General features: G+C 42.8%; 1 protein-coding gene and 1 pseudogene across 4 annotated transcripts in view; one reads left to right on the top strand and one right to left on the bottom strand.

Moving 5' to 3' along the window:
• The window catches only part of EXOC3L2 (exocyst complex component 3 like 2), an 83,502-nt gene that overhangs the window by 33,435 nt on the left and 22,650 nt on the right, over positions 1-27,417 (top strand). The window contains exon 12 of one of the 3 annotated variants that reach the window (XR_014237597.1): positions 15,721-15,845. Coding sequence is in view for 1 of the 3 variants with exons in the window: in XM_082367850.1 (XP_082223976.1) it covers positions 15,721-15,784 (64 nt within the window). In the remaining 2 variants the exon portion in view is untranslated. Of the gene's footprint in view, positions 1-15,720; positions 15,846-27,417 lie in introns of those variants that run through there. The other 2 variants (XR_014237598.1, XM_082367850.1) reach the window with 2 other exon arrangements.
• LOC309617679 (very-long-chain 3-oxoacyl-CoA reductase-like) lies at positions 1,018-15,702 on the bottom strand (annotated as a pseudogene). Its single transcript, XR_014249827.1, has 11 exons — positions 14,373-15,702; positions 14,014-14,060; positions 10,261-10,336; positions 9,750-10,016; positions 3,924-3,931; positions 3,491-3,563; positions 3,232-3,266; positions 2,824-3,013; positions 2,336-2,615; positions 1,759-1,895; positions 1,018-1,569 (listed from the first exon to the last, which is right to left on the bottom strand). The product of XR_014249827.1 is annotated as a very-long-chain 3-oxoacyl-CoA reductase-like (transcript).

Here is a 27,417-nt window from a genome sequence, read left to right as displayed (position 1 = left end):
ACCCGCGCGAAAGCTCAAAATCAGGGCCGCTTTATGATGTCTCTTCGATGGTCCGCATCCGCGTTTCTCCGCAAAAAAGTCCGTTTCTTCTCCAGGGCTCGAGCCGTCCTTCTCCGGAAATGTAATAAGAAGCGTATCATCTTTTCTTAAGTAATTTCTAAATCTGCTTAAGACGTTTTATTTATAAATTTAATTTTATTGCTCCTGGATTTTCCCCAGCATTTTAATTTTATTATTATTATTTTTAAATTTTTTGCCTGTGTCGGGTCCTAGTTGTGGCATGCAGGATCTTCGCTGAGGTATGAGGGATATTTTCGTTGCGGCACGAGGGGCTCTTCGTTGTGGCGTGCGGGCTTCTCTCTAGTTGTTGGGAGCAGGCTCCAGGGCGAGTGGGCTCTGTAGTTTGCAGCACGCGGGCTCAATTGCCCCACGGTATGTGGGATCCTAGTTCCCCGACCAGGGATCGAACCGGCGTCCCCTGTATTGGAAGGCGGATTCTTTACCGCTGGACCACCAGGGAAGTCCCTCCCCCAGCATTTTATTATGAAAAACTTCAAATATACAGGAACGTTGAAAGAGGTGTACATGTGTCTACCGCTTAGATTCTACTAACATTTTACCATACTTGTCTAACCATATTTCTACTCCCTCTATCCATCTAACTTTTCAATGCATTTCAAAGTAAGTTGCAAACATCAGTGCATTTTTCCTAAATAATTCAGCCTGCATATCATTAACTACAGTTCAATATTTGTTAGTGGTTTTTTGTTTGGTTTTGGCTTTTTTTGCTGCTTTTAATTTTCAGTATTAATAAGAAAGATTCTCCCGCTCCCAAGATGGAAAGAAATTCATTCATGGATTCTTCTAGTTGTTGTGTTTCTATTTTTACACAGGGATTTAGGGATTTCTGATTCATCTGCAGTTTATGCCGGTACATGGTGTGAGGACTGGATCCAATTTTATACATATATGTATACACACAGACACACACACACACACACACACACACACACACACACACACGGAGTCTCTATTTTAAAAAATATTTTTATTGAGATTTAATTCACATACCATAAAATTAGCCCTTTTAATGTGTACAATTTAGTGGGTTTTAGTATTTCACAAAGTTGTGCAGCCATCATCGCTACAATCTATATATGTACGTATCTATGTGTGTATATATCTGTTTGCTTGTTTTTCTCCAAATGTCTATCTAGTCTCAGCGCCACATATTAAAAACTCCAACTTTCTGCCCGAGATTTGAGATGCTGCAGTTGTTACTAAATTTCTGGGTGTTCGGGGGTCCACTTACGTTCCATTGGTCTGCTTGTCCATCTGTTTCGATATGTGGGAAGTCTTTGCTAACAACAGCCCTGGCCTAGGATTCTGGAGGGGGCGGGGGTGGGGGTGGGGAACGATGGACATGTGGCCACGCCTCTTCAAGGCCTTTAGTCAAGTTCTGTTACGAAGAAATCGTGCCCGATTCCAGCTCACCAACAGAGATAAAAGCTTTAATCCCCAGCGACTGAGAAAAAACCAGCTGGGCAGGAAGATGGTCAGCAGGAAACCCTGCGAAGGAGAGGTACCAAGGATCAAGACACCCCCCATTCTTGAGTCCCCCGTCTCCTCTCCTGGCTCCCCAGCCCGGGGTGGGGACCCGCCCCTTCTCTGGAGGTCTCCCCCTTTCTGAGGGCTAGTGGACCCGGGCCAGGGACTGTCGCATCCAGCCCTCTGACAAGGATTGCCCCAGGAAAGCACCTGCACAGCGTGGCGGAGGCACTCAGGGGTTTGGGAGGTGAGGCCAAGTGTGTCCAACGCCTGCCAAGCGAAGTCCTCGGGACTCACCACGAGCAGCCCGCTTTTCAAGGGATTTGTTTCAACCAAAAAGGGGCTCACTGTTTGCAGGCAGGAAGGGGGTCAAGAAAAAGAACTTCCCTCCCCCTAAGCCTAAGCTCCCAGGCCCTCTCCGAGAATCCCTGAGTCCCACTCCTCTTGCCGACCACGTCCCAGACACGCCCCGGCCATGCCTTCGAGGCCACGCCCCCTCGAGAACCCACCGCTTCCGATCGTGGCTCCAGGGTAGCTCATCTTATTCTTTTTTTTTTTTTTTCAGGTTTTTCTTTCCTTCCTTCCTTCCTCTCTTCCTTCCTCCCTTCCCTCCTTCCGTTCTATTTTACTGAAGTACAGTTGATTTACATCCACTGAAGCTCTTCTGAGTCTCGGTCCTCTCTCAGACGCCCCCCCCCACCCCATCCCCACCCCGCCCCTGCTCCTAAGACCTTCAGCTGTCTCTCAGCTCCTCCCCCCTCAGAGTCCCCCCCTTCTGAGCTGCCACTGTTGTCCCTTTTGAGCTGAGTCCCCGCGGAGTCAGGCACCTGCACAATGACCCCCTCGGAGTGGTACTCAGCGCCCACTGCCACGGAGAAGCTTCGCGCAAAGGCCTGCGGAGAAGGAGAGGGAGGGTCCCAGGACCAAGAGCTTTCCCCGTGCAAACTCCTCCAGCCCGCCCTTGCCCCAGCGCCGTCCCTGATCCTAGAACACTCTACCGCCAGGAGGGGCCCCACCCTCAAGGCCCAAGTCCTCACCGTAACGTAACGCCTGAAATCTTCCTTGCTCTAAGCCCTCCCTCTGTTCCCATACACTCACTCTCCATTCCAGCCGGGCCAGTCTCTGAATTCCCTTTCTCCCACCTCATGGGTTCTCTTGACCCCTAGCCTCTGTTTCTCTGAAAAAACAAACAAAAAACCTGGCTTGTCCACTGGACTGTGCCCCAGATGTCTGTCTGAACTATTATTAGCCTCAGACTCAGGTGGCACATCACACACATGCATGCAAGCCTTTTCCACCATAACCTTCAGTGCCAGAATTAAGGGCTACTGCAGGAATTCCAGCATGGCAGCCAGCCCTTGCCTGGTCTGTGGGTCTGGGTACCGTGGTGTCTGCATACACTGCTGCAAATGGATAGGGGCTCCTGTCAGTTATTGAAGATATGTTGATGATGATACCTTTGCCCCTGGAGGAGGAAGCATCATTTGGAAGGTAGTCATTGCCAGGGAACAGAGGGTCCCAGTGATCTCCCCACCTCCACCCCTTAGTCGCTGTCCTAATTTGAGAAAGATCAGAGAGACAGGGAAGAACTGGAAATGTGGAGGGGACAGCTGGGGAATGGACAAAGCCCGGAGGCTGGATGGGGGAAGATCCAGAGTGAAAGACAAAGAGACTACGGCTTACCTGGTGACCATTTGGGGCAGGACGATTCTAGTCATCTGCAGGAGGAATGGAGAGGACCCTGTCTTTCCCTTTCCACTGCTTTCACCTGCCCAGACTCCTGCCCCCTCCTCAAGTTCACTCCTATCCCCTTACCTTCCCTCAGGGAATATTCCCCTAGCACTTCCTCTATGCCAGGCCCAGTTCTGGGGGATGGTGGGGACCACCCAGAGCGATCAGAGCTCGCTGACCTTGGACCCAGTCCCTCCTAGCCCCGACTCACCTGGACCACAGACATCATGTTGCAGTTTATAACATCCAAGAATTTCTGGGGGAAGAAAATGGAACCAATCAGTCTTTCCCTTCACCAGCCCTGCCACAACTCCGATATCTTCTAGTTTACTTTTCTTTTAATGTGGAACACATTTTTAAAACGTAGCATCTACTAGAATTTAAAATGCACATAAACTTTGACACATCAACTCCACTCTGGAAATTTATTCCTCTCTAAGATACTCATACATGTGGGAACTGCATATGTCCAAAGATATTCATTGCAACACAATTTGTAGTCACATACACTAGGAAATATCCTGAATGCCCATCAATACTGGGATGACTAAATAAACACAGGGTAGCCAATGGATGGATCACTGAGCACCAGGTAAAAAGAATGGGTCAGCTAATTATTCTGATTAGAATAATCCCCAAGATACATGCCTACCTGTGAAAGGTAAAGTGCAGAACAATAGGCTGCCGCCATCTGGATAAAAGATACATATACATACTTCTCTATGCACAGAGAAAAAAAACTACCACATTTTAAATTGGGGGTCACTTTTGGGGGATAGGATTGGAGGGAGAAGGGAAATTTTCACTTTCATTTCACAAACTTCTCTCTTTGGATTTTTTGATCAGTAAAGTTTTTTATAAATGTATACCATACACATACCAAAGTGCATAAATCTTTAGTGTAAAAAATGAACACAAATCTTTAGCCTCTACCCACATAAAGAAAGTATTGACAGTTTCCCAGATTCTTCATCTCCTGCAGTCACTACGCTTGCCTCTTCCCCAGTTAACCACTGTCTTGACCTCTAACACACTCTAGAATAGTTTCGTTCAGTTCTGAACTTTATTTAAGTGGAATCATTGAGTATGTATCCTTTTATCTCTGGCTTTGTCTGCTAAACATTATGTTTATAAGATTCTTCCGCGTTATGTGTAGCAGAAGTTCATTCATGTTCACTGCTATAATTTTCCATCGTATGAAGGCGGCATGCTTTATTTCTCTAATCAACCCACTCCTGGGCATATATCCAGAGAAAACCATAATTCGAAAAGATACATGCACCCCAATGTTCATAGCAGTGCTCTTTACAATAGCCAAGACATGGAAACAACCTAAATGTCCATTGACAGAGGAATGGATAAAGAAGATGTGGTACATGTATACAGTGGAATACCACACAACCATAAAAAAGAATGAAATAATGTCATTTGCAGCAACATGGATGGACCTAGAGATTATCATACTAAGTGAAATAAGTCAGACAGAGAAAAACAAATACCATATGATATCACTTATATGTGGAATCTAAAAAGATGATACAAATGAACTTACTTATGAACCAGAAACAGACTTGCAAACTTTGAAAACAAGCTTATGGTTACCAAAAGGGAAAGGAAGGGGGGAAGGATAAATTAGGAGGCTGGGATTAACGTATACACACTAGTACATATAAAATAGATAAACAACAAGGTCCTACTGTATAGCACAGGGAACTCTACTAAATATTCTGTAATAACCTAAATGGGAAAATACTCTGAAAAAGAATGAATATATGTACATGTATAACTGAACCACTTTGCTGTACACCTGAAACTAACACAATATTGTAAATCAACTACACCCCAGTATAAAATAAAAATTAAATTAAAAAGTATTTAAATTCCAAAAAAAAAAAAGAAAGAATTCCAGTTGTTCCACATCCCCAACAACACTTGGCACTGACAATATTTTTAGCATTAACCATTTTAGTGGCTGTGTAGTTGTAGCTCACTCTGGTTTTAATCTGCAGTACCCTAATAAGAATGAGGTTTATTTTTTAAAAGTTCAGTGCAGGGCTTCCCTGGTGGTGCAGTGGTTAAGAATCCACCTGCCAATGCAGGGGACATGGATTGGAGCCCTGGCCTGGGAAGATCCCACATGCCGCGGAGCAACTAAGCCCGTGCGCCACAACTACTGAGCCTGCGCTTTAGAGCCTGCGAGCCACAACTGCTAAAGCCCGCACGCCTAGACCCCGTGCTCTGCAACAAGAGAAGCCACCGCAATGAGAAGCCCGCACACTGCAACAAAGAGTAGCCCCTGCTCACGGCAACTAGAGAAAGCCTGCGTGCAGCAACGAAAACCCCCCAATGCAGCCAGAAATAAATAAATAAAATAAATAAATTTATTTTTTTAAAAAAGGCTAAAAAAAAAAAAGTTCAATGCAGCAAGAAGATATAACAATTATAAAGATATACAGATCTAACAACAGAGCCCCAAAATATGTGAAGCAAAACACCATATACAAAAAACTCTAAATGGATCAAAGTCCTAAACGTAAGAGCCAAAATTACAAAACTTTTGAAAGAAAACAGAGGAAAAGCTTTATGACATTGGGTTCGGCAATGATTTCTTGGATGATACCAAAAGCACAAGCAGCAAAAGAAAAATAGATAAACTGTACTTCATTAAAATTAAAACCTTTTGTACATTAAAAGATACTATCAACAGAGTGAAAAGGCAACTTGCAAAATGGCAGAAAATTTACAAATCATTCATTTGATAAGGGATTAATAACCATAATATATAAAGAGCTTCTACAACTCAAACACCAATGAGTCAAAGAAGAAATCACAAAAGAAATTTAAAAATACTTCGAGACAAATGAAAATAGAAATTAAAACACAACATACCAAATTTACATTTATCTAGATTGGCTAAGAAAAAAAATACTGAAATTACTAAAATCAGAAATGAAAGTGGGACATTACTACTGATTCCACAGAAATAAAAAGGATTATAAGAGAGTACTATGAACAACTGTACACCTATAAATTGGATAATCTAGATGAAATAGGTAAGTTCCTAGAAACACAAAACCTACTGTGACTCAATCAGGAAGAAATAGAAAATCTGAACAGACCCATAACTAGTAAGGAGATTGGACCAATAATCAAAAATTTCCCAAGAAAGAAAATTCCTGGATAGATGACTTTGCTGATGAATTCTACCAAACATTTAAAGAAGAACTAATGCCAATTCTTCTCAAACTCTTCCAAGACATTGAAGAGGAGAGAACACTTCTTAACTTATTCTATGAAGCCAGCATTGCCCTGATACCAAAGTCAAAGACACTACAAGAAGGGAAATCTACAGACCAATATCCCTCATGAACACTGACACAAAAATCCTCAACACAATGCTAGCAAATTGAATTCAACAGCATATTGAAAGGATTATACACCATGACCAAGTGGGATTTGTTCCTAGAATGCAAGGATGGTTCGATATACAAAAATTGACTAATGTAACACAACACATTAACAGAATAAAGAAAAAAATCTCATGATCACCTCAATTGATGCAGAAAAGTATTTGACAAAATTCAACACCTTTCATGATTAAAACATTCAATAAACTAGGAATGGAAGGAAACTATCTCAACATAATAAAGATATGAATAATGCACATAAAATAATACATATAATAATATGAAAAGCCCACAGCTAACATCACACTCAGTGGTGAAATACTGAAAGCATTTCCTGCTTTTGCCATTTCTGTTCAACACAGTACTGGAAGTTCTAGCCAGAGCAACTAAGCAAGAAAAGAAGTCAAAGGTATTCAACCTGAAAAGGAAGAAGTAAAATTATCTCTGTTTGCAGATGATATGCTCTTACATGTAGAAAATCTTAAAGATTCCACAAAAAAGTGAAAACTAATAAGCAAACTCACAAAGAAGTGGGATACAAAATCAATACCAAAAACTCTGCTGCATTTCTATACATGAACAATGAACAACCCAAAAGTGAAGTTATGAAAACAATTCCATTTGCAATAGCATCAGAAAGAATAAAAGAATAAATATACTTAGGAATTAACTTAACCAAGGAAGAAAGACATATACTGAAAACTATAAAACATTACTGAAAGATATTAGAGAAGAGATACAAATTGGAAAGACATCCCATATACATGGGTTGGAAGACTTAATATTGCTAAGATGTCAGTACTACCCAAAGTGATCTACAGATTCAATGCAATCACTATCAAAATCCTAACAGCATTTTTGCAGAAATAGAAAAACCCAGCCCAAAATTGATATGGAATCTCAAGGGACCCTGAGATTAGCCAGACTAATCTTGCATCATCATTTCCACTTCTGGGTATATGCCCAAAAGAATTAAAAGCAGGTACCCAAACAGATATTTGTACACCAACAGTTCACAGCAGCATTATTCACAACAGCCAAAAGGTGGAAACAACCCAAGTGTCTATCAACAGATGAAGAGGTAAACAAAATGTGGTATATACGTATGATAGAATATTATTCAGCCTTAAAAAGGAAGAAAATTGGGACACATGCTACAACATGGATGAACCCTGAAAACATTATGCTAAATGAAATAAACCAGGCACAAAAGGACAGATACTGTATGATTCCACTTATATGAGGCACCTAGAAGAGACAAATTCATAGAGACAGAAAGTAGAATGGTGGTTTCCAGGACCTGTGGGTAGGGAGGAATGGAGGGGGGGCATTACTGTTTAATAGGTAAAGAGTTGAAAAAATCCTGGAGATGGCTGGTGGTGATTGTTTCACAAAAATCTGAATGTACATAATACCCCTGAACTGTACACTTCAATATAGACAAAATTTAAGTTATATATATTTGCCATAACTTAAAAATAAAGAAAATAAAAAGAATGAAGTTCTGATACTTGCTAACAACATGGATGAAATTGAAAACATTATGCTAATTGAAATAAGCCAGGCACAAAAGGAAAACTATTCTATGATGTCACTTGTATGAGGTATCTAGAATTAGCAAGTTCACAGAGACAGAAAGTAGAGATAGATGCTACCAGGGGTAGGTAATAGGGAAGAATGTGGAGATACTGCTTAACAGGACCAGAGTTTCTGTTTGGGATGATGAAAAAGTTCTGGAAACAGATAGTGGTGACAGCTGTACAACACTGTGAATGTATTTAATGCCACTGAGTTGCACACTTTAAAATGGTTAAAATGGCAAGTTTTATGTTACATATGTTACAATTCTTTAAAAAAAAAATCTATGCTATTTCCATTATCTTGGTTACATGTGGACCTCATTACATTATTATTTCTCTTGCTTTCAATCACGATTTTTCTTCTAATATTCCTGGTTATATTTTGCTGAGTGCTGGATATTTAATATTTTAAAAATTGTATTGCTAATTCGAGTCCCTGGACTACATCGTTTTTCTCTAAAAATGGTTTGGTTTGGTTTCGCTTCTCCCCGGCAGCTAAACTAGGGGGCGCTAAAATATCAGATCAACTTAATCCCGACGGGAATCGAGATCATTTAAAACCTGGCTTCAGTTCCTATGAAACCTACTTTACCCTAACTCCTGGATTATAGTTTTCAGGATCTCAGCCTAAAGCCTGGGATATTTTCCAAAGCTTTGCACTACATAATTTGTTGCAGCTCGCACACTATGTTGAAAGCTCTGCTTTCTTAAATGCTCATTCACTTTGAAGGGAAATGTTGCTTCAAATGTCAGATTCACCCCTCTTGGATTCTTTCTTCTCTCAAATCCTGGTGAGACAATTCCTCATTGCCTTAGTAGTTTGATGCCTTCAAACAGTTATTTTAAAAATATTTTATCCAGCTCTCCTAATCGTTCTCATTTGCAGGGTTAGTCTTAAACCACAACTTCCTCTAACACCAGAGGCAGAATACACAGACTGCCTCTCTTTACATTTTCTAAAATGAGCCTATGCATTACTTTTGAAATAATAATAAGTAAAATCTAAAAGCCATCCTGATCTCCTATTTTGTCTATGTCTAATAATAATGGCCCACATTTGTGGAGCACACAACTTAGGTTTATGTGCATTATTTTATTCCATTGTCATATCAGCCCTATGAGGTCAGCAAAAATATGGATTCCCATTTTATAGATATGAAACTGAGGCACTGACTTGCCCACGTGGCTCATTTCCCCTTAAAGTCAGCAGAACCAGACTCAGCTTGAACAGCTGTCCCCATTGGGCACCGCAGAAGGGCGCCCCATGGAAGGAGAGACCTCCTTCACGTCCTAGACACCGTAGGTCTGTAGCTCTCAAAACAATAAACAAAGCTAGTGTACCGCGCCGGGTTTTCCAACAGAGGGAGCAGTGTGAGGCAGAAGTACCCGCGGACTAGTACTCGGTTTTACTCACTTAGGCGATGTCCTCACAGTCGAGCAGTTTCCTCAAGCCAGGTGCATACTGCTTGCCCACAATTGTTTACTGAGTGAGAGGGGGCAAATTGTTTGTTTCACTCCAACGGTCCCAGGGAGACGGGGTAGGGGCAAAAGAGAGGGCGACCACAGCGAGTTCCGGGTCAGGGTGAGCACGGGGGCAATTTGAGGGCAGCGCTCCTCCCAACAGGCACAGGGACGTACTCAGGACTCCGATCTCCAGGTCCTTCAGTCCTGCCTCAATGGCCTCGTAGGGTCTCCAAGCCTCCGGTGAAATCCACCTGGATGACTCGTGTGCTTTTGCCAAGAAGCCTCTCTGGGAAGGGCAGTGGGACCCAGGCCCTTAGCTGGAATCGAGTCCGACCTCTGCCCCCGTCCCTGTTCAGCCCCAGCCCCTACATGATGGCCCCAGATGCGTAGATGGCTAGCTCCCCGCACGCGCCTCGGCCACCTACAGACCTCATCCGGGATCACGCCCCAGGCCACGCCCCCGGCCACGCCCCCGTCTAGCCCCAGCCCTTGACCCAGAACTTTACCTGCTCCCCTCTTCCCCTCCTCACCTATCGCCTTTGCCTCGTGCTCCAACGTGCTCAGGTCTCGACGGATGAGGACGATGTTCAGACCTCTCCCGGCGAGCTGCAGGGGATGCATTCATTCATTTATTCTCGAAAGCCACAAATATTTACTGTGTGCTGACGGGGTGCTACAGTCTTATAGGCGCTGTGGGTGCAGAGGTGAACAAAAGAGAAATACGAAAGTCTGCCCTCCTGGAGCATGCATTCTGGGGAAAGACTTTTCCAGACAGACAGAAGAGCAAGTGCAAAGGCCCTTGCACAAAGGCTGGCAGCTTCGAGGACGCTGTACAGTCCAGTGTGCACTGAATGAAGTGGCCGGTTGTACAGGAGCCCAGATCATGGAGCCTCGAATGCCCCAGTAAAGACTCTGGCTTTTATTCTCAGTGACATAAGAATCCAATAATTTTTATACCTTCCTTCTTTCATGCATTTATTCAAAATGTGTCTATTGAGCCCTTGCTCTTTGCTGGGTGGTGCTGGGGACACAGCATGCCCAAGATAGACCCAGTCTCACTCAGCAGCCAGAGGGTTCTCTCTGAAATACAAACCTGTTCCTGCCTTCCCCTGCTCAGAACCTGCCTTGACTCCCCAGTGTCTCTGAGATAAAACTACACTCCTCACCGTGGCCTCAAGTGGCCTGGCTCCGGCCTGAGTCTTCAGCTGTCTCTCCTGCCGGTGGCCGTCTATGGGAATCCAGGCACAGCAGACAGTTCATTTAGTCCCAAGAGCACCGCCTGAATTTTCCTGCCTCTGGGCCTTTGCACATGCTGCTCCTTTTGCCTTGAATGCCCTTCTGCTTGAAACAAAGTCAGCCAATATTTTTGGAATGGGTGCTCAGCAGCATTTTGGTGCATGTCTGACCCTCTCAACCTGCCTGTCTGAGGGTGACATGTTATGTGGGACTGAGTGTCCATCAGCTTTGGAGGGGGGCTGGGCACAAACATCTCAACAGCTCCAGCGTCTGAGAGGTTGATGCTGTGAAGGGCATTTATTCATTCAACAAACATTTGCCCAGAATCTGCTTGTGCCTGGCCTTGTGCTAGGTGGTGCTGACCAGCACAGCCACAGCCCTGTCCTCTTGGGGCTCACAGTGCAGTGCTGGGACAGACCAGTCCCCAGATGGCAATGACTCAGAGTGGCCATCACTACCAGCTGACTTGCATCCAGACACAAATTCTCTCCCTTTCCGCCAGGGTTGCCTTTCTATTCATGCACTAGCCTCCCCTCCCTTCTTGTCCACTCAAGGACATCACTCCAGCTTTCTCCCATCTTCCCCCTTCATCAAAACCTCTCCCTCTTCTGGATGACTCCCATCAGCATGAAATCCTACCAGAATCTCTCTCATTTTCTCTGTTCAGGCATTGGCCCATTTCTCATCACACCACCGCAGTTTACTCAACATTCTAAGAGAGGATTGTTTATCCTGGCTCTCTTACCACATCCTCTTGTACCCAATCCAATCGGTCTCCCACCCCCACCATGCCACCCAAACCACTCTGGTCACCAATAACTTCCATGATGGTAAACCGAGTGCTGTATTCTCAGCACCTCCCAGTAGCAACTGACACATTCATCACCCCTTCCTCCTGGAAACATTCTTTCCCTGGCTTCCAAGACCTCTCTTCCAACCCTGGTTTTCCCCCCATTCTCAGTTCTTGTGCCTTCTCATCTTCTGTACCTCTTAACTTTGGGTGCTCCAGGGAGCACTCTGGGGTGATTCAGGCTGTGCTCCCCTTCTCCATCAACACCCACTACCACAGGCACCTCATCTAGTCTCATGACTTTAAATGGGATCATTATGTTGAGGATGCTTCCACTTATATCTCCACCCAAACCTCCCCTCTGAACTCCAGAATGGCATTTCCAACTTCTGGAACTTCTCAACTTGGACACCTATTTGGTATCTCACACTTAGAATGTCCAAAACGAGACTCCTTCCTGTTTCCCCCAAACTTGGTCCTCCCCTCAGTTCAACTCCATCTCAGTAATGGCAGCTGCATTTTTTGAGGTATTCTGGTCAAAAATTTTATAGTAATTTATTTTATGAGGCCAGCATTACCCTAACGCCAAAAACCAAACAAAGATATTACAAGAAAAGAAAACTATAAACTAATACCACCTCTTATAAACTTAGACACAAAAATTCTCAACAAAATAGTAGTAAATCAAATCTAGCAATATAGAAGAAGGATAATCAATAATCACCAAGTGGGGTTTATTGCAGGAATGCAGGGTTGGTTCAACATTTGAAAAATCAATTGATGTAATATACTATATAAACAGAGTAAAGAAGAAAAACCACATGATCACCTCAACAATCACCAAAAAGTTACCTGACAAAAGTCAACCTCCATCCATGATAAAAACTCTCAGCAACCTAGGTATAGAAAGGAACGTCCTTAACCTTATAAAGGTTACATAAATACATACACACTTACACACATTTTAAAAGCCTACAGCTAACATTATACTTAATGGTTGAAAACTGAATGCTTTTCCTCTAAGATCAGGAACAAGGGAGGATGATATTCACTCTTACCACTCCTCTGAACATCATATTTAATTTGCTGGGCAATACAATAAAGCAAGAAAAAGAAATAAAAGGTACACAGATTGGAAAGTCAGAAATTAAATTGTCTCTTACACAGATGACATGACTGTCTACATAGAAAATCCCAAGAAATCCACAAAAAAGCTACAAGAATTAAGAGCTGAGCTTAGCAAGGTTTCGGGTTACAGGGTCAGAAGTTTGGAGTCGTACTCCACATCCAATCTTTTTAATAAATCTTGTCAGCACTACCTTCAAAATCAATCCAAAATCCAAGTACTTCTTATGCCTCTATGCTGTCACCCTGGTGTAAGTCATCAAGATCTCCTGCTTGGATTTTGCAAGAGCTTTTTAGCTGATCTCCCTGCTTCCATCCTCACCCCCCTATAGTATCGCATCCCTCTTCAGAACCCATGTCACTCAGTAAATGTTAAGGTCTCCACCATAACCTACCAGATTCCCCATGATCTTCCCTGAAATTGCATCTTTGCCCTCATCTCCTACTGTTCCCCTCTCCCTTTCATTCTGATACAAACACAGTGGCCCCTTTCCTGCTTCTCCAACAAGCAATGCTTCCTACCTCAGGGCCTTTGCACTGGCAGTTTCTTCTCCCTGGAAATTCCTTCTCCCAGTTATTCACAAGACTCCCTCCCTCACTTCCTTCTGTTCTTTGCTCAGTGCTGCCTTCTCAGTGACACTTCTGATTATCCAATATAAAAATTGGAACGTGCACATCCCCAGGGCTCCCTGTTCTCCTTTCCTGATTTATTTTTCTCCTTAACTCTTATAACCATTTGATACACTATACATTTCATTTGTTTATCTTATTTACACCTGTCTCCCCTCACTTCAACATAAGCTTCACGATGGCAAGGTCTTTTGATTTTTTTTAATCTATTTTGTTCACTGCTGTATCCCTGGCACCTAGAAGATGCCTGGCACGTGGAGGTGGTATATAAATATGTTTTGAATGAATAAATCAGGGCAATGATGGGAGAACATCAAGGGTCTGTAGAAGCCCAGTGTAAACACCCACCCCCACCCTGGGGAGCAGAGGGGAGGCTTCCTGGAGGAGAGGACGTCTGAGGGAACCAGATAAAGCACACAATTCTCAGTCTAATAGAGTTAGCTGACAACAGACAAACAGACAGGAGAAGCTCTCCCACCACACACGCCAAGCCCTGGCTCACCTCATGTGCATAAGCCTTGCTGATGCCGTTGGTGGCCCCTGTCACCACTAGAATGGAGAGAAGGAGCAGAGGGCAGGAGGGGAGCACCCCCAGATCCAACCCCCCTATCATCCCCTCCACTGTCCCTCTTGTCCCTTTTTGCACCTTTTCTGGGACCCTCCTTCACTGAAGCCCAACCCCTCCTGGTTCCAGAACTTCATGCATTCCACGCCTCCCTTGCCCTGGTTGCTCCAGCCTTCACCTCTCTTTCTTCCAGGAGTCCCTGGCCTCTGCCCTGATTAGGGACCCTCACCTGTCATCTGTCCTCGTTCCTGCTGTCCCCACCCCTACCTGCCTGGCTCGGAGTCCTCCTTCCTCACCTGCCCAGGCTCTGTGCGCCCGGAGCCAGGGCTTGCCCCGGCGTGCCTGGGCAGCAGGTAAACATAGACTGTGTAAGCCCGCCCCCCAAGTCGCCCACAGCAGCAGGCACGTGGCGGTAACCGCTCCCCCCACTCTCAGCACATCCCAATCCGACTCCATCCCAACCCCAGCCAACAAGTCATCCAACCTAGGGCCAACGAGGCTTTCTTTGGGAGCAGCTATTTCAAGCCTGGCCTGCCTACTGCGCCTTAGCCCCGCCCACACTACTAGTCAAGAATTCCGCCCCGCCCCTCACTCTAGCCACGCCCAGTGGGGGTTTATTCTAACCAGTAGCCTCGCCCATCGGTCCTAGCACCGCCCCTATCTAATTGGGCCACACTTGGGCTTAATGTCGGTCCTGAATCCCTGCAGAGCAGGTGTACATCCAGCCTCCCCTCAGCCCACAGAGCTGGGCAAAGGGTGCCCACAGATGACCACCGTTTGGGTCACTGAACTCAACCTAGATGCTGGTGGGGGCCAGAACTGATAATAGCGATCAGTCACTAGAGGGTTTTGTCAATGCACAGTTTGTCTGAAGAACCTGACCTACAGATTATCTGCTTGGGCAGTGTAAAAGCCAAAGCCCTTACAGCGGCTTTACGTGACTTTGCTCCTCATTCCTCTTTTGCAAATTCTATTTTTTTCACTTGTTCTTAGCGTTTGTTATTTAATAATAAACTATAATTAGTATTTAATAATTACAGATATTATTTAATAGTAATAATTAAAATTATAGTTATTATTATATGATTAAATTATTATTATTTAATAATAAATTATTGTGGTAAAATATACATAACATAAATTTTACAATTTTAACCCTTTTAAAGTGTATATATAATTCAGTGACATTAGGTATATTCACAATTTTGTGCAACTGTCACCACTATCCATTTCTAGAAATATTTCATCATCCCTGATAAAAAGAAGACAACAGGTCCCAAATGGAGTCAGTTGTGCTAACCCCCAGGTCAGCAAAACGAGATTTAATAACAAACCTAATTGTAGTTTCAACCCCACCAGAATGTAACCTTTAACTATTCAACCTAGAATCACCGGGTCAGCACTAGTGAGGTAATTCACCCAATAAGCCCTTCCATCCCCTTAGGAGGATGAATTCAAACAATGAATTCTTCCATAAAAAGGTCCTTTTTTCCACCCCCTTTCTGCCTTGAACAACCTTTTCTTTTCTACAGCTCAGTGGAGCTCCTTTCTATTGCTAGATGGGACGCAGCCCGATTCACGAATCATTGAATAAAGCCAATTTGATCTTTAAATTTACTCAGTTGAATTCTTGTTATTTAACAGATTTGGTGGCAGCAGCCGGACCAAAGGAGACTTCCGATGGCTTTGGGGACAGCAAGAAACACAGGTGTAGGACCCCGTGAATCGTTTGAGCTCACTGTGTTTCTCACCATTTCCGAGGGCCTTGGGTGAGCTTCTCTCGGTTCTGAGTTCTGTTCTGTTTGCGTCAAGCTCCTGATCTACTTGGCTTTCCAGTTAGTTCGCCATTTGTCTGGAATCACTAGCTCCATGTCGGGAACTGCTGGTGACAGCTACAGTTTCCCATTTGTCTGGAAGATGCCGGCAGTTCCCATTCCTTGGGGTCTGCTGGTTCAATCCTTTCCCTAGTCCCCAGTTCCATGCTGGGAATTGCTCATGGTATGCACAGGACCTTTTCTTGGCCAGGATGCAGTAACATCTCTGGGCTATTGCCAATATATTAAAGGGCATGTGTTTGTTTGTCTTGTTTTGTATCAATGAGAGTTGTTGTTGACTGGGACCTCAGAGGTCAAAAAGCCGCAAAAATTGGTGGGTGTGCATCGAGCACTTAAGACCTGTTAGAGTGCTCACCACCAAACCCAAAGACATCGTGTTAGGATAAGTTGGTCAAGGAATGGGTTAGATTGACAGTAGGTCACCTGCCAATCTCAAGGAAATTTCCATGCAATGAGCTACACTGTAAAATGCAACACAATCCCGAATCCAGTGGCACATCCCTTCTAGGTGTTGATTCGGCTCTGAGAAACCCAAAGGCTTAGCTAATGGGATCCTCAAATTCTAACGAGTTAATAAGCGCCCCACCTTCCAGCACACCTGCTTATTTTATGTCTAAAAACTATGGTTCCGGAAGCTATAAATATCTATAAAAATAGCCAAATCTGACTGAAAACAATCTAGAGTTACAATGAGGGAATGTTCCAGTTAGACAAGATCCTTCACTTAAGAACTGCACTTGAAAGTAAGGGTTCATGAGTTAAATGAATAGAATGGGATGCCTATTTCAACTGGTACACGTGAACTTCCAAAAGGCTTCAAGATTCCAAAATAGCTTCATTAAAAGACTTGTTACTGAAGGCTGATGAAAAGTGAAAGACAGCAGAGGTACCTAAAACAACAGATGATAGGACTGACAGGACTCTGCTCCCCTCTATCCTTCTTTGTCTGAGCGTTCACATTTTACTCATTCCCTGTCTGGACTGCCTTTCTACTCTGGAGACTATTAAATAGTTACCTTTTAAAATAAAAAGGCCCGAGGTTGCAGGTGATCCTCCTCGGACAGCTTTCACTCCTTGGTCAAAGACTAAACCAAGGGACTTCCCTGGTGGTCCAGTGCTTAAGAATCCGCCTTCCAATACAGGGGACATGAGTTCAATCCCTGGTGGGGGACTAAGATCCCATCTGCCGTGGGGCAACTAAGCCCGCGAGCCACAACTGGAGAGCCCGCGTGCAGCAACTACAATCTCCACGAGCTCTGGAGCCCACATGTTGCAACAAAGAGCCCACACGCCACAACGAAAGATCCCGCGTGCCGCAACGAAGATCCCGTGTGCTGCAGCTAAGACCCGATGCAGTCAAATAAATAAATAAATATTTTTTTTTAAATTAAAAAAAAAAGACTGAACTAAGAGCCATAGTTAAAGAATTTTCTAATCCCCCAAAGTTTTGTTGAAACGTTTAGAATCCTATGACCCTGGGTTGCCAGATCTTTACCAGCTTGTGTAGGTGTTGGTAGGACCTGGTGAAGCCCAAAAACAGATGTGGGAAGCAGAATGGCATCATCCTGAGGATGATATTCAAGATCCTCAGTCTTGGGACTTCCTGGCTGTCCAGTGGTTAAGACTCCACGCTTCCTATGCAGGGAGTGCAGGTTAGATCCCTGGTCAGGGAACTAAGATCCCACAGGCCACAGGGGTGCGGCCAAAAAAACCCAAAACCACATGTTAAGATCCTCGGTCTCTAACGTGATCCTCTGATAGACCAGAAAAATCTCCCAATGTGGCAACTGAGCCTAGGGTGTTCCCTGCCTACATTGATTGGTCTATTATTCAAATATGCAAACAAAGAAAGAGGAATCTGTGGCAGATTTTAAAGCCCGTTTGGAAGCTCTCTTCTGATGGCATTCTGGATTCCATTCAGTAAATGAGGTCACTCAATCTGCTCTTGCTGCCCTATTAGTAAACAGATTATTTCCTGAGATTAGCAGGCTAATAAAAAGACAGAAAATAGGATGGGAGGCCACTGGTCTTGTTACTAAGCCAGTTTCATTTGCCCTACATGCAGCAAGCCAAACGTTGATACGTCAAGGTTTGCAGCAGAACAACAGTTTATTCACAAGGCAGCCAAATGGGGAGATGGGAGAATGAATCTCAAATCCACCTACCCAAAGGTGAGGGGCTTGAGATATTTATGAGATAAAAAAGGTCTTAGGTTTGGGGGAAGGTGGTTGTAGGTAGGGAAGAGATGAGGTAATCAGTGCTTTGCATAGGCGTATCTGGGTTACATGCTTCTTCATGGGATGCATGTTCAAAAATAGAGGTGCTTAGCACAATCTGAGGGTGGAGGCTTTGGCTCTCTGATGTCAAATTGTCATTCATCAGACACCTGTGCAGGCCCCGTTTTAGGGTCAGTGGTCCCAACCAGTCTTAGCTGGCTCGAACTGGATGAGAGCTGACTCCAGTTTCCTAAAAAACAACATAAGCCCCCATTATTATAGCATCCCATATGTCAGAGGTGTTATATATAGGGGTGGTTAAGGAGTCTTGTGATATATTACCTAGGGTACATGAAGCTTGCAATTAAGGAGAGGAAAAAAGAAAAGAAAAAAATAACTAAAGCCAGCTTACTTAGTGAAGGCATTTTACAAGCAGAGGGTTTTAATCAAGTTCATTTATCTCGTGTTCTGTAAAACAAGCTCAAGAATTTCTGTTAGTCACCAGCCTCTATTAACCCTGTGGAGCATGGTTTCAGTCTCCCCTATCTTTTAAAAAAATATTTATGTATTTATTTGGTTGTGCTGGGTCTTAGTTGTAGCAGGCAGGCTCCTTAGTTGTGGCTCGTGGGCTCCTTAGTTGTGGCATGCAAACTCTTAGTGGTGGCATGCATGTGGGATCTAGTTCCCTGACCAGGGATCAAACCCAGGCCCCCTGCATTGGGAGCACAGAGTCTTAACCACTGCGCCACCAGGGAAGTCCCCTCCCCTACCTCTTGATCATTCCTCAATCTTGAGGAAAGAGGGGCCGAGACCATGCTGGCTACTTCCTGCTGATAACGGGTGTAGGCCTACCAAGGGTTTGAGAAATGAAACTATTATGCATTTGATTGCAAATATGCACAAATCCCAAGATGAGGACAAGGCTTTGGGCTTAAGGATACAAGACAAACAGCAAGAACAGAGTTATAACAAGAAGGAATATAAATCCTAGCAAGCACAGAACAATAATACTGAGTTTAAGCAATCCCTCCAATATAGACCTTATTCCCTACGGGATCCATGAGAAGGTACTTCCTAAGAGACTGAATCCATGTTCTTGTGATGACACCTGTGGGAGCCAAGTTGTCTAATTTTGTCTAAGAAGGTTTTTTACTTCTATGTGGTATTAAAATATACATAACAGGAGCTACTGGCCACTACATATTCTCCTCTTTTTTCTGCTAAAATATAATCTAAAAAATCTTGTTGTCTAATACTATTCTGGCTAATGAATCTAGGGCCTTTTGCAGGCTATGGCTTGAACCTGATCTTTTATGTCCGTTATAATCTGTCCTTGATATAGATGAGGAAGAATTACAACAAAAATCCTCTAGTGTAACAGAGGTGCCCCCAAATCTATGGGTACTTCTAGTCCTGACATTGGGAGAACAAAAAGCACAGAACTGTAAAAATTCTGACATATGTGGTTAAACCTCTTCCTAAATTGCCTCAATATTCATTAAAGCCTGAATCTATACAGGTCTCACACCAACAATCAAGATCTAATCAACCAGGGGTTAGTCATTTCCTGCAGGAGTCCGTTTAACACAAAAAAACCTAATGGGTGGGAAGCTGTTTACAAGATCGTTATCCCCCATTTCCCAGTTGTTCCAAACACACACACTCTTTTGTCACTAATTCCACCAGACTCAAAAGGGTTCACTGCTGTAGACCTTTGTTTAGCTTATTTTTTTTAGCATCCGTGTGCTAATCTATTTGCCAATATCTATTTGCCTTTACTTTGAACAATCAACAATATACTTGGACACTCATGTCTCAAGGGTCCACGGAGGCCCCTTCTAATTTCTCTCAAGTGCGCCACCAAGATCTAAGCACCCTCCAGTTCCCCAGGAAATCAACTCTTACCATATGTAGATGAACTCTTGCTGTGCTTAGTTCTCCAAGAGGCGTCCATAAATGATTCTATTTGCTACAACAGTTAGCTGAAAAGAGACATAAAGTCTCTAATGAAAGATAACAACTATCTCTAGACACTGTTCATTACCTAGGTCATAACTGAAGTACTGAAGGAATACAATTATCTCCCAAACAGATTAAGCTAACCCAAGAATTTCCTTGACCCACAAATAGGCAACAGCTTCATGAATTTCTAGGCCTGGCTGGCTACTGCAGACCCTAATTTTTCTCTATTGGCTTCCCCACTCTATAAACTTAACTAAAGTAAAGAGTCCCTGATTCCCCTTGGTGAGAAGATAAATACGGGCAGGTCTTTTCACCGCCTGCCCTAGGGCTACCTAACGATTCAAACCCTTTCACCTTATTTGCGCTTGAAAGAGATGAGCCAGTCCTGGGAAGGCTCGCACAGACCATGGTAATAAGTACAGGCCTGTTATTAATAATAATAAAAAAAAGTGCAGGCCTATTGCCTATTAATAGCACACAAGTGGATTCAGTGGCTTGTGCCTACCCAGCTATAAGGCTATAACTAAAACTGTGCCCCAGGGGGTTAACAGAAATTGGTGACTAACAGAAATTCTTGAACTTGGCTTACAGAACAGCAGCTAAGGAAACAGCTTGTTTAAGAAAACAAACAGGGACTTCCCTTGTGGTCCAGTGGGTAAGACTCCACACTCCCAATGCAGGGGGCCCGGGGTTTGATCCCTGGTCGGGGAACTAGATCCCGCATGCATGCCACAACTAAGAGTCCACATGCCACAACTAAGAAGTCTGCATACCGCAACTAAGAAGTCCACGTGCCGCAACTAAAAATCCTCCGTGCCGCAACGAATATCCCCTGTGCTTCATATAAGACCTGGGACAGCCTAAATAAATAAATATTTAAAAACAAACAAACAAACCTCTGCTTGTAACTTGCCTTCACTGACCAAGTTTGCCTTATTTTTTTGATGCCTTATCACCCCTATAGGTAACACATCTGACATATGGGTCACTATAGTAACAGGGGCTTAAGTTGTTTTCCAGGAACCTGGAGTCTGCTCTTGTCCAGTTCGAGCCAGCTAAGACTGGTTGGGACCACCGACCCTAAAACTGGGCCTGTGCAGTTGTCTGATGAATGACAATTTGACATCAGAGAGCCAAAGGCTCCACCCTCAGATTGTGCTAACCACCTCCATTTTTGAACATGCATCTCATGAAGAAGCATGTGACTCAGATACAACTGTGCAGAATGCCAATTACCTCATCTTTTTCCCTACTTCCAATCTCCTTTCCCCATGCTTATGACCACCCTGTTTTGTGGCCTATCAAACATACCTTGTACATCCGCTTTAACCATGAAGGAAAAGAATGCATTTAAAAATAAAAATAGAGTAATTGTGGTTCAGGCATGCAAAATAGAGCTGGGTGGTCATTGTGGACGCATTTTCAGACACATTTCTGTATTACTGAGAACTTGAGTTTTCTGAACTTCATGAGCTTCAAGGATACCACCAAAACAATATCTGCTTGGAGCTGCCAACTGCAAGGTCTCCTCTTGTAACAATAAAGTCTTTCTCTTACATTAGGAATAGTAGCAAACAAGACAGCTCAAGCCATAGCCTGCCAGCAAAAGGCCCTAGACTCATTAGCCAGAATAGTACTAGACAATAAGATTGCTTTGGATTATATTTTAGCAGAAAAAGGAGGAGTATATGTAGTGGCCAATAGCTCCTGTTAGGTATATTTTAATACCACATTGAAGTAAAAAACTTTCTTAGACAAAATTAGATAACTTGGCTCCCACAAGTGTCATCACAAGAACCTGGATTTAATCTCTTAGGAAATATCTTCTCATGGATTCTGTCGGGAATAAGGTCTATATTGGAGGGATTGCTTACCTGGGCATTATTATTTTGTGCTTGCTAGGATTTATATTCCTTCTTGTCATAACTCTGTTCTTGATGTTTGTCTTGTATCCTTAAGCCCAAAGTCTTGTTCTCATCTTGGAATTTGTGAGTATTTGCGATCAGATGCATAACAGCTTCATTCCTCAAATCCCTTATTAGTCCTACACCCCTTATCAGCAGGAAGTAGCCAGAGCAGTCACTGTCCCTCTTTCCTCAAGGTTGAGGGATGATCAAAAGATAGGGGAGACTGAAACCATGTCCCATAGGGTTAACAGAGGCTGGTGACTAGCAGAAATTCTTGAGCTTGTCTTACAGAACAACAGCTAAGGGAGGGCTTGTAAAAACAAACAAACAAACAAATAAGAAAAAAATACCTCTGCTTGTAACCTGTCCTCAGTGACCAAGTGCTCTTTAATTATTTTTTGACTCCTTAACCACCCCTATAGATAACATTACTGATGTATGGGTTGCTAGAGCAATGGGGGCTTAAATTGTTTTCCAGGAACTTGGAGTCTGGTCTTGTCCAGTTCAAGCCAGCTAAGACTTGTTGGGACCACTGACCCTAAAACTGGGCCTGTGCAGGTATCTGCTGAATGAGTTTTTGACATCAGAGGGCCAAAAATTCCACTCTCAGATCACGCTAAGTGCCTCCTTTTTTGAACACGCACCCCACAAAGAAGCATGTAACCCAGATATACCTGCACAGAACACCGATTACTCACCTTTTCCCTACCTCCAATCACCTTTCCCCATGCCTAAGACCACCCTTCTTCTTTATCTCATAAATATCTCAGGCCCTTCACTTCTGGGGAGGCAGATTTAGGGTCTCTTCTCCAGTCTCCTTGCTTGGTTGCCTCATGGATAAACTTTCTCTGCTGCAAACCTTGGCGTCTCAGCGTTTGGCTTGCTGCACCTCAGGCAAATGAACTTGGTTCAGTAACACAGCTGCAACTGCAAACTTTGTAGAAGGCTCAGCATATTTAACTTTTGGAAATGACATTTATTTACAAACTCCATACACTGTTCAAAGTCTTCTTAATTCTGAACTGACCCAACATTTCTCAGTAACCAGACTAGCCTCCTATGAGATCCTTCTTCTCTCACTACCTCATTCACATCTGAAACCTTGTGACATTCTTGATCCTGCTACATTACTGCCCCTGCCTGACGAAGGTGAGCCCCATGACTGCAAGGTAATAATGTCTCATTGCAACACACTGCGCCCTGATTTATGAGACACTTTGGACTAACCCTTATGTAGTTTTTTTTTTTTGATGATGAATCATGTTGTAAAAATGAGAAAGGGAATTATCAAGCTGCTCATGCTGTTCTTAACTAATATGAACTACTTGAGAGGGGAAATCTCCCACAGGCTAAATCAGTCCAACAAGCAGAGCTCCGTTCCCTTACCAGAGCATGCCAGTTATTGAAAGGACAAGTTGTTAATAGTTATACTGATAGTCGGTATGCATCTGAGGTCATGAATGAATTTGGGATGTTATGGAAATGAAGGGGGTTTTCTTACGTCCACTGGGACCCAATCAAGCATGAGCAACAAACAGGTAAACAAAGTTCTTAGTGCCATTCTTTTACCTTCTGAAATTGCTGTCCTCCACACTGAGGTTCACATTACGAGACTAAACCTGAGTATCAGGGAAATGCCTTGGCTGACTTTCATACAAAGGCAGCAGCAGCATAATCTGTAAAGTTTGTGGTAGTCTGTAAACTCAATAAACAGTCGAGACTATGGGAAAATCAAGATGGCCACTTGGTTCTTCCTGTCTCTCTGGCAAACCCCATTTTTCAGTTTTGTTATCCCTTCACCCATCATGGTGTATTTAAGAGGACTCAAATTGTACATAAACATTGGTGAGAAACTTTGATAACACTCTGAAAATAGCTAACCATCAATGTTTGACCTGACAGATCTGTAATCCTGGAAAAACTAATTTTCCCTCCAGAGGCCACAAACTCCTCCCTCTGGACCCTTTGAACATCTGCAACTGGATTTCATTCAGTTATCACCTAGGAGGGGTCATCAATATGTTCTTGTTACTGTATGTATGTTTTTCCCATGGGTTGAAGCCGTTCCCTGCTGCAAGGCTGATGCCCTCATAGTGGCAAAGAAACTGTTAGAAAATGTGTTTCCCACTTGGGGTACACCTTCCACAACCTCAGTAATCGAGGCAACCACTTCACTGGGAAAATCATACAAGCCTTAATGAAAGACTTGGAAACCTCTTGGAATTACCACTGTCCCCATCATTCTCCACCATCAAGCAAGGTTGAAGGAACTAATGGGATCCTCAAACTTAAAATCTCTAAACTTGCTGAAACTCTGGTCTTCCTTGCCTCTAGGCTTGCTCAGTGTTCTGCAGTTCCCCCTTTGGAAAACATAAACTCACTCCACATGAGATAGTCAACGGTAGACCAATGTCCATCAGTACACAAACTTTCTGCTCATCTCTTGTTATCCCATGTTAGTATAACCAGCTACTGAAAATCTTTCATGCCTTATGCTAAAGCCTATCACCGACAGGTTAAAGAAGTTTTCCCAGATGCCAATTCAAAGGATCTTCTTGGTCACAGACTGGAGCCTGGTGATTGGGTATTCTAGAAAAGCCATCAGAGGAAAACATCTCTCAAACCCCACTGGAAAAGACCTTACCAAGTGCCCCTGACCACTGACACTGATGTGAAACTAGAAGTTATTGAGCCTTGGGTATACATCCCAAAGCTCAAAATGTCTTACATTTAGGTCTTTAATCCATTTGGAGTTTATTTTTGTGTATGGTGTTAGGTAGTGTTCTAATTTCATTCTTTTACATGTAGCTTTCCAGTTTTCCCAGCACCACTTACTGAAGAGGCTGTCCTTTCTCCACTGTATGTTCCTGCCTCTTCTGTTGTAAATTAGGTGACCATACATGCGTGGGTTTATCTCTGGGCTTTCTATCCTGTGTCATTGATCTATATTTCTGTTTTTGTGCCAGTACCATACTGTCTTGATTACTGTAGCTTTGTAGTATAGTTTGAAGACAGGAGCCTGATTCCTCCAGCTCCGTTTTTCTTTCTCAGGAATTCTTTGGCTATTCAGGGTCTTTTGTGTTTCCATATGAATTGTAAAATTTTTTGTTCTAATTCTGTGAAGAATGCCATTGGTAGTTTGATAGGGATTGCACTGAATCTGTAGATTGCTTTGGGTAGTATACTCATTTTCACAATATTGATTCTTCCAATCCAAGAACATGGTATATTTCTCCATCTGTTTATGTCATCTTTGATTTCTTTCATCAGTGTTTTATAGTTTTCTGAGTACAAGTCTTTCACCTCCTTAGGTAGGTTTATTCCTAGGTATTTTATTCTTTTTGTTGCGATGGTAAATGGGATTGTTTCCTTAATTTCTCTTTCCGATTTTTTGTTGTTAGTGTATAGGAATGCCAGAGATGTCTGTGTATTAATTTTGTATCCTGCAACCTTACCAAATTCATTGATTAGGTCTAGTAGTTTTCTGGAGGCATCTTTAGGATTTTCTGTGTATAGTATCATGTCATCTGCACACAGTGACAGTTTTATTTCTTCTTTTCCAATTTGTATTCCTTTTATTTCTTTTTCTTCTCTGATTGCTATGGCTAGGACTTCCAAAACTATGTTGAATAAGAGTGGCAAGAGTGGACATCCTTGTCTTGTTCCTGATCTTAGTGGAAATGCTTTCAGTTTTTCACCATTGAGTATGATGTTTGCTGTGGGTTTGTCATATATGGCCTTTATTATGTTGAGGTAGGTTCCCTCTATGCCCATTTTCTGGAGAGTTTTTTTAATCATAAATGGGTGTTGAATTTTGTCAAAAGCTTTTTCTGCATCTATTGAGATGATCATATGGTTGTTATTCCTTAATTTGTTAATACAGTGTATCACATTGATTGATTTGTATTGAATTTTGTCAAAAGCTTTTTCTGCATCTATTGAGATGATCATATGGTTGTTATTCCTTAATTTGTTAATACAGTGTATCACATTGATTGATTTGTATATATTGAAGAATCCTTGCATCCCTGGGATAAATCCCACTTGATCATGGTGTATGATCCTTTTAGTATGTTGTTGGATTCTGTTTGCTAGTATTTTGTTCAGGATTTTTGCATCTATGTTTTGATATTATAGACCAATATCAGTGATATTGGTCTATAATTTTCTTTTTTGTGATATATTTTTCTGGTTTTGTTATCAGGGTGATGGTGGCTTTGTAGAATGAATTTGGGAGTGTTCCTCTCTTTGCAATTTTTTTGGAAGATTTTGAAAAGGATCTGTGTTAGCTCTTCTCTAAATGTTTGATAGAATTCACCTGTGAAGCCATCTGGTCCTGGACTTTTGTTTGTTGGAAGATTTTTAATTACAGTTTCAATTTCATTACTTGTGATAGGTCTGCTTATATTTTCTAATTCTTCCTGGTTCGATCTTGGAACATTGTACCTTTCCAAGAATTTGTCCATTTCTTTGTGGTTGTCCATTTTATTGGCATATAGTTGTTTGTAGTAGTCTCTTAAAACCCTTTGTATTTCTGCGGTGTCAGTTGTGATTTCTCCTTTTTCATTTCTAATTTTAGTGATTTGTGTCCTCTCCCTTTTTTTCTTGATGAGTCTGGTTAAGGGTTTATCAATTTTGTTTATCTTCTCAAAGAACCAGCTTTTAGTTTTATTGATCTTTGCTATTGTTTTCTTCATTTCTATTTCATTTATTTCTGCTCTGATCTTTATGGTTTCTTCCCTTCTACTGACTTTGGGTTTTCTTTATTCTTCTTTCTCTAGTTGCTTTAGGTGTAGGGTTAGATTGTTTATTTGAGATTTTTCTTGTTTCTTGAGGTGAGATTGAATTGCTATAAACTTCCCTCTTAGAACTGCTTTTGCTGTGTCCCATAGGTTTTGGGTCATTGTGTTTTTGTTGTCATTTGTTTCCATGTATTTTTTAAATTTCTTCTTTGATTTCTTCAGTGAGCTCTCGGTTATTTATATATATTTTTTAAAATTTTTATTTATTTTATTTATTTATTTTTGGCTGCCTTGGGTCTTCATTGCTGCGTGCAGGCTTTCTTTAGTTGCGGCGAGTGGGGGCTACTCTTGGTTGCAGTGTGAGGGCTTCTCATTGCAGTGGCTTCTCTTGTTGCGGAGCACGGGCTCTAGGCGTGCGGGCTTCAGTAGTTGTGGCTCACAGGCTCTAGAGTGCAGGCTCAGTAGTTGTGGTGCACAGGCTTAGTTGCTCCGTGGCATGTGAGATCTTCCCGGACCAGGGCTCGAACCCGTGTCCCCTGCATTGGCAGGCAGATTCTTAACCACTGCACCACCAGGGAAGCCCCCTCTTGGTTATTTAATAGTGCACTGTTTAGCCTCCATGTATTTGTGGTTTTTACAGTTTTTTTTCTGTAATTGAGTTCCAATCTCATAGCATTGT

The sequence above is a fragment of the Balaenoptera borealis genome (assembly GCF_965194805.1).
Source record: "Balaenoptera borealis genome assembly, chromosome: 19".
In the NCBI taxonomy this organism is placed as follows: domain Eukaryota; kingdom Metazoa; phylum Chordata; class Mammalia; order Artiodactyla; family Balaenopteridae; genus Balaenoptera; species Balaenoptera borealis.
This window is presented reverse-complemented; position numbering and strand designations above follow the sequence as displayed.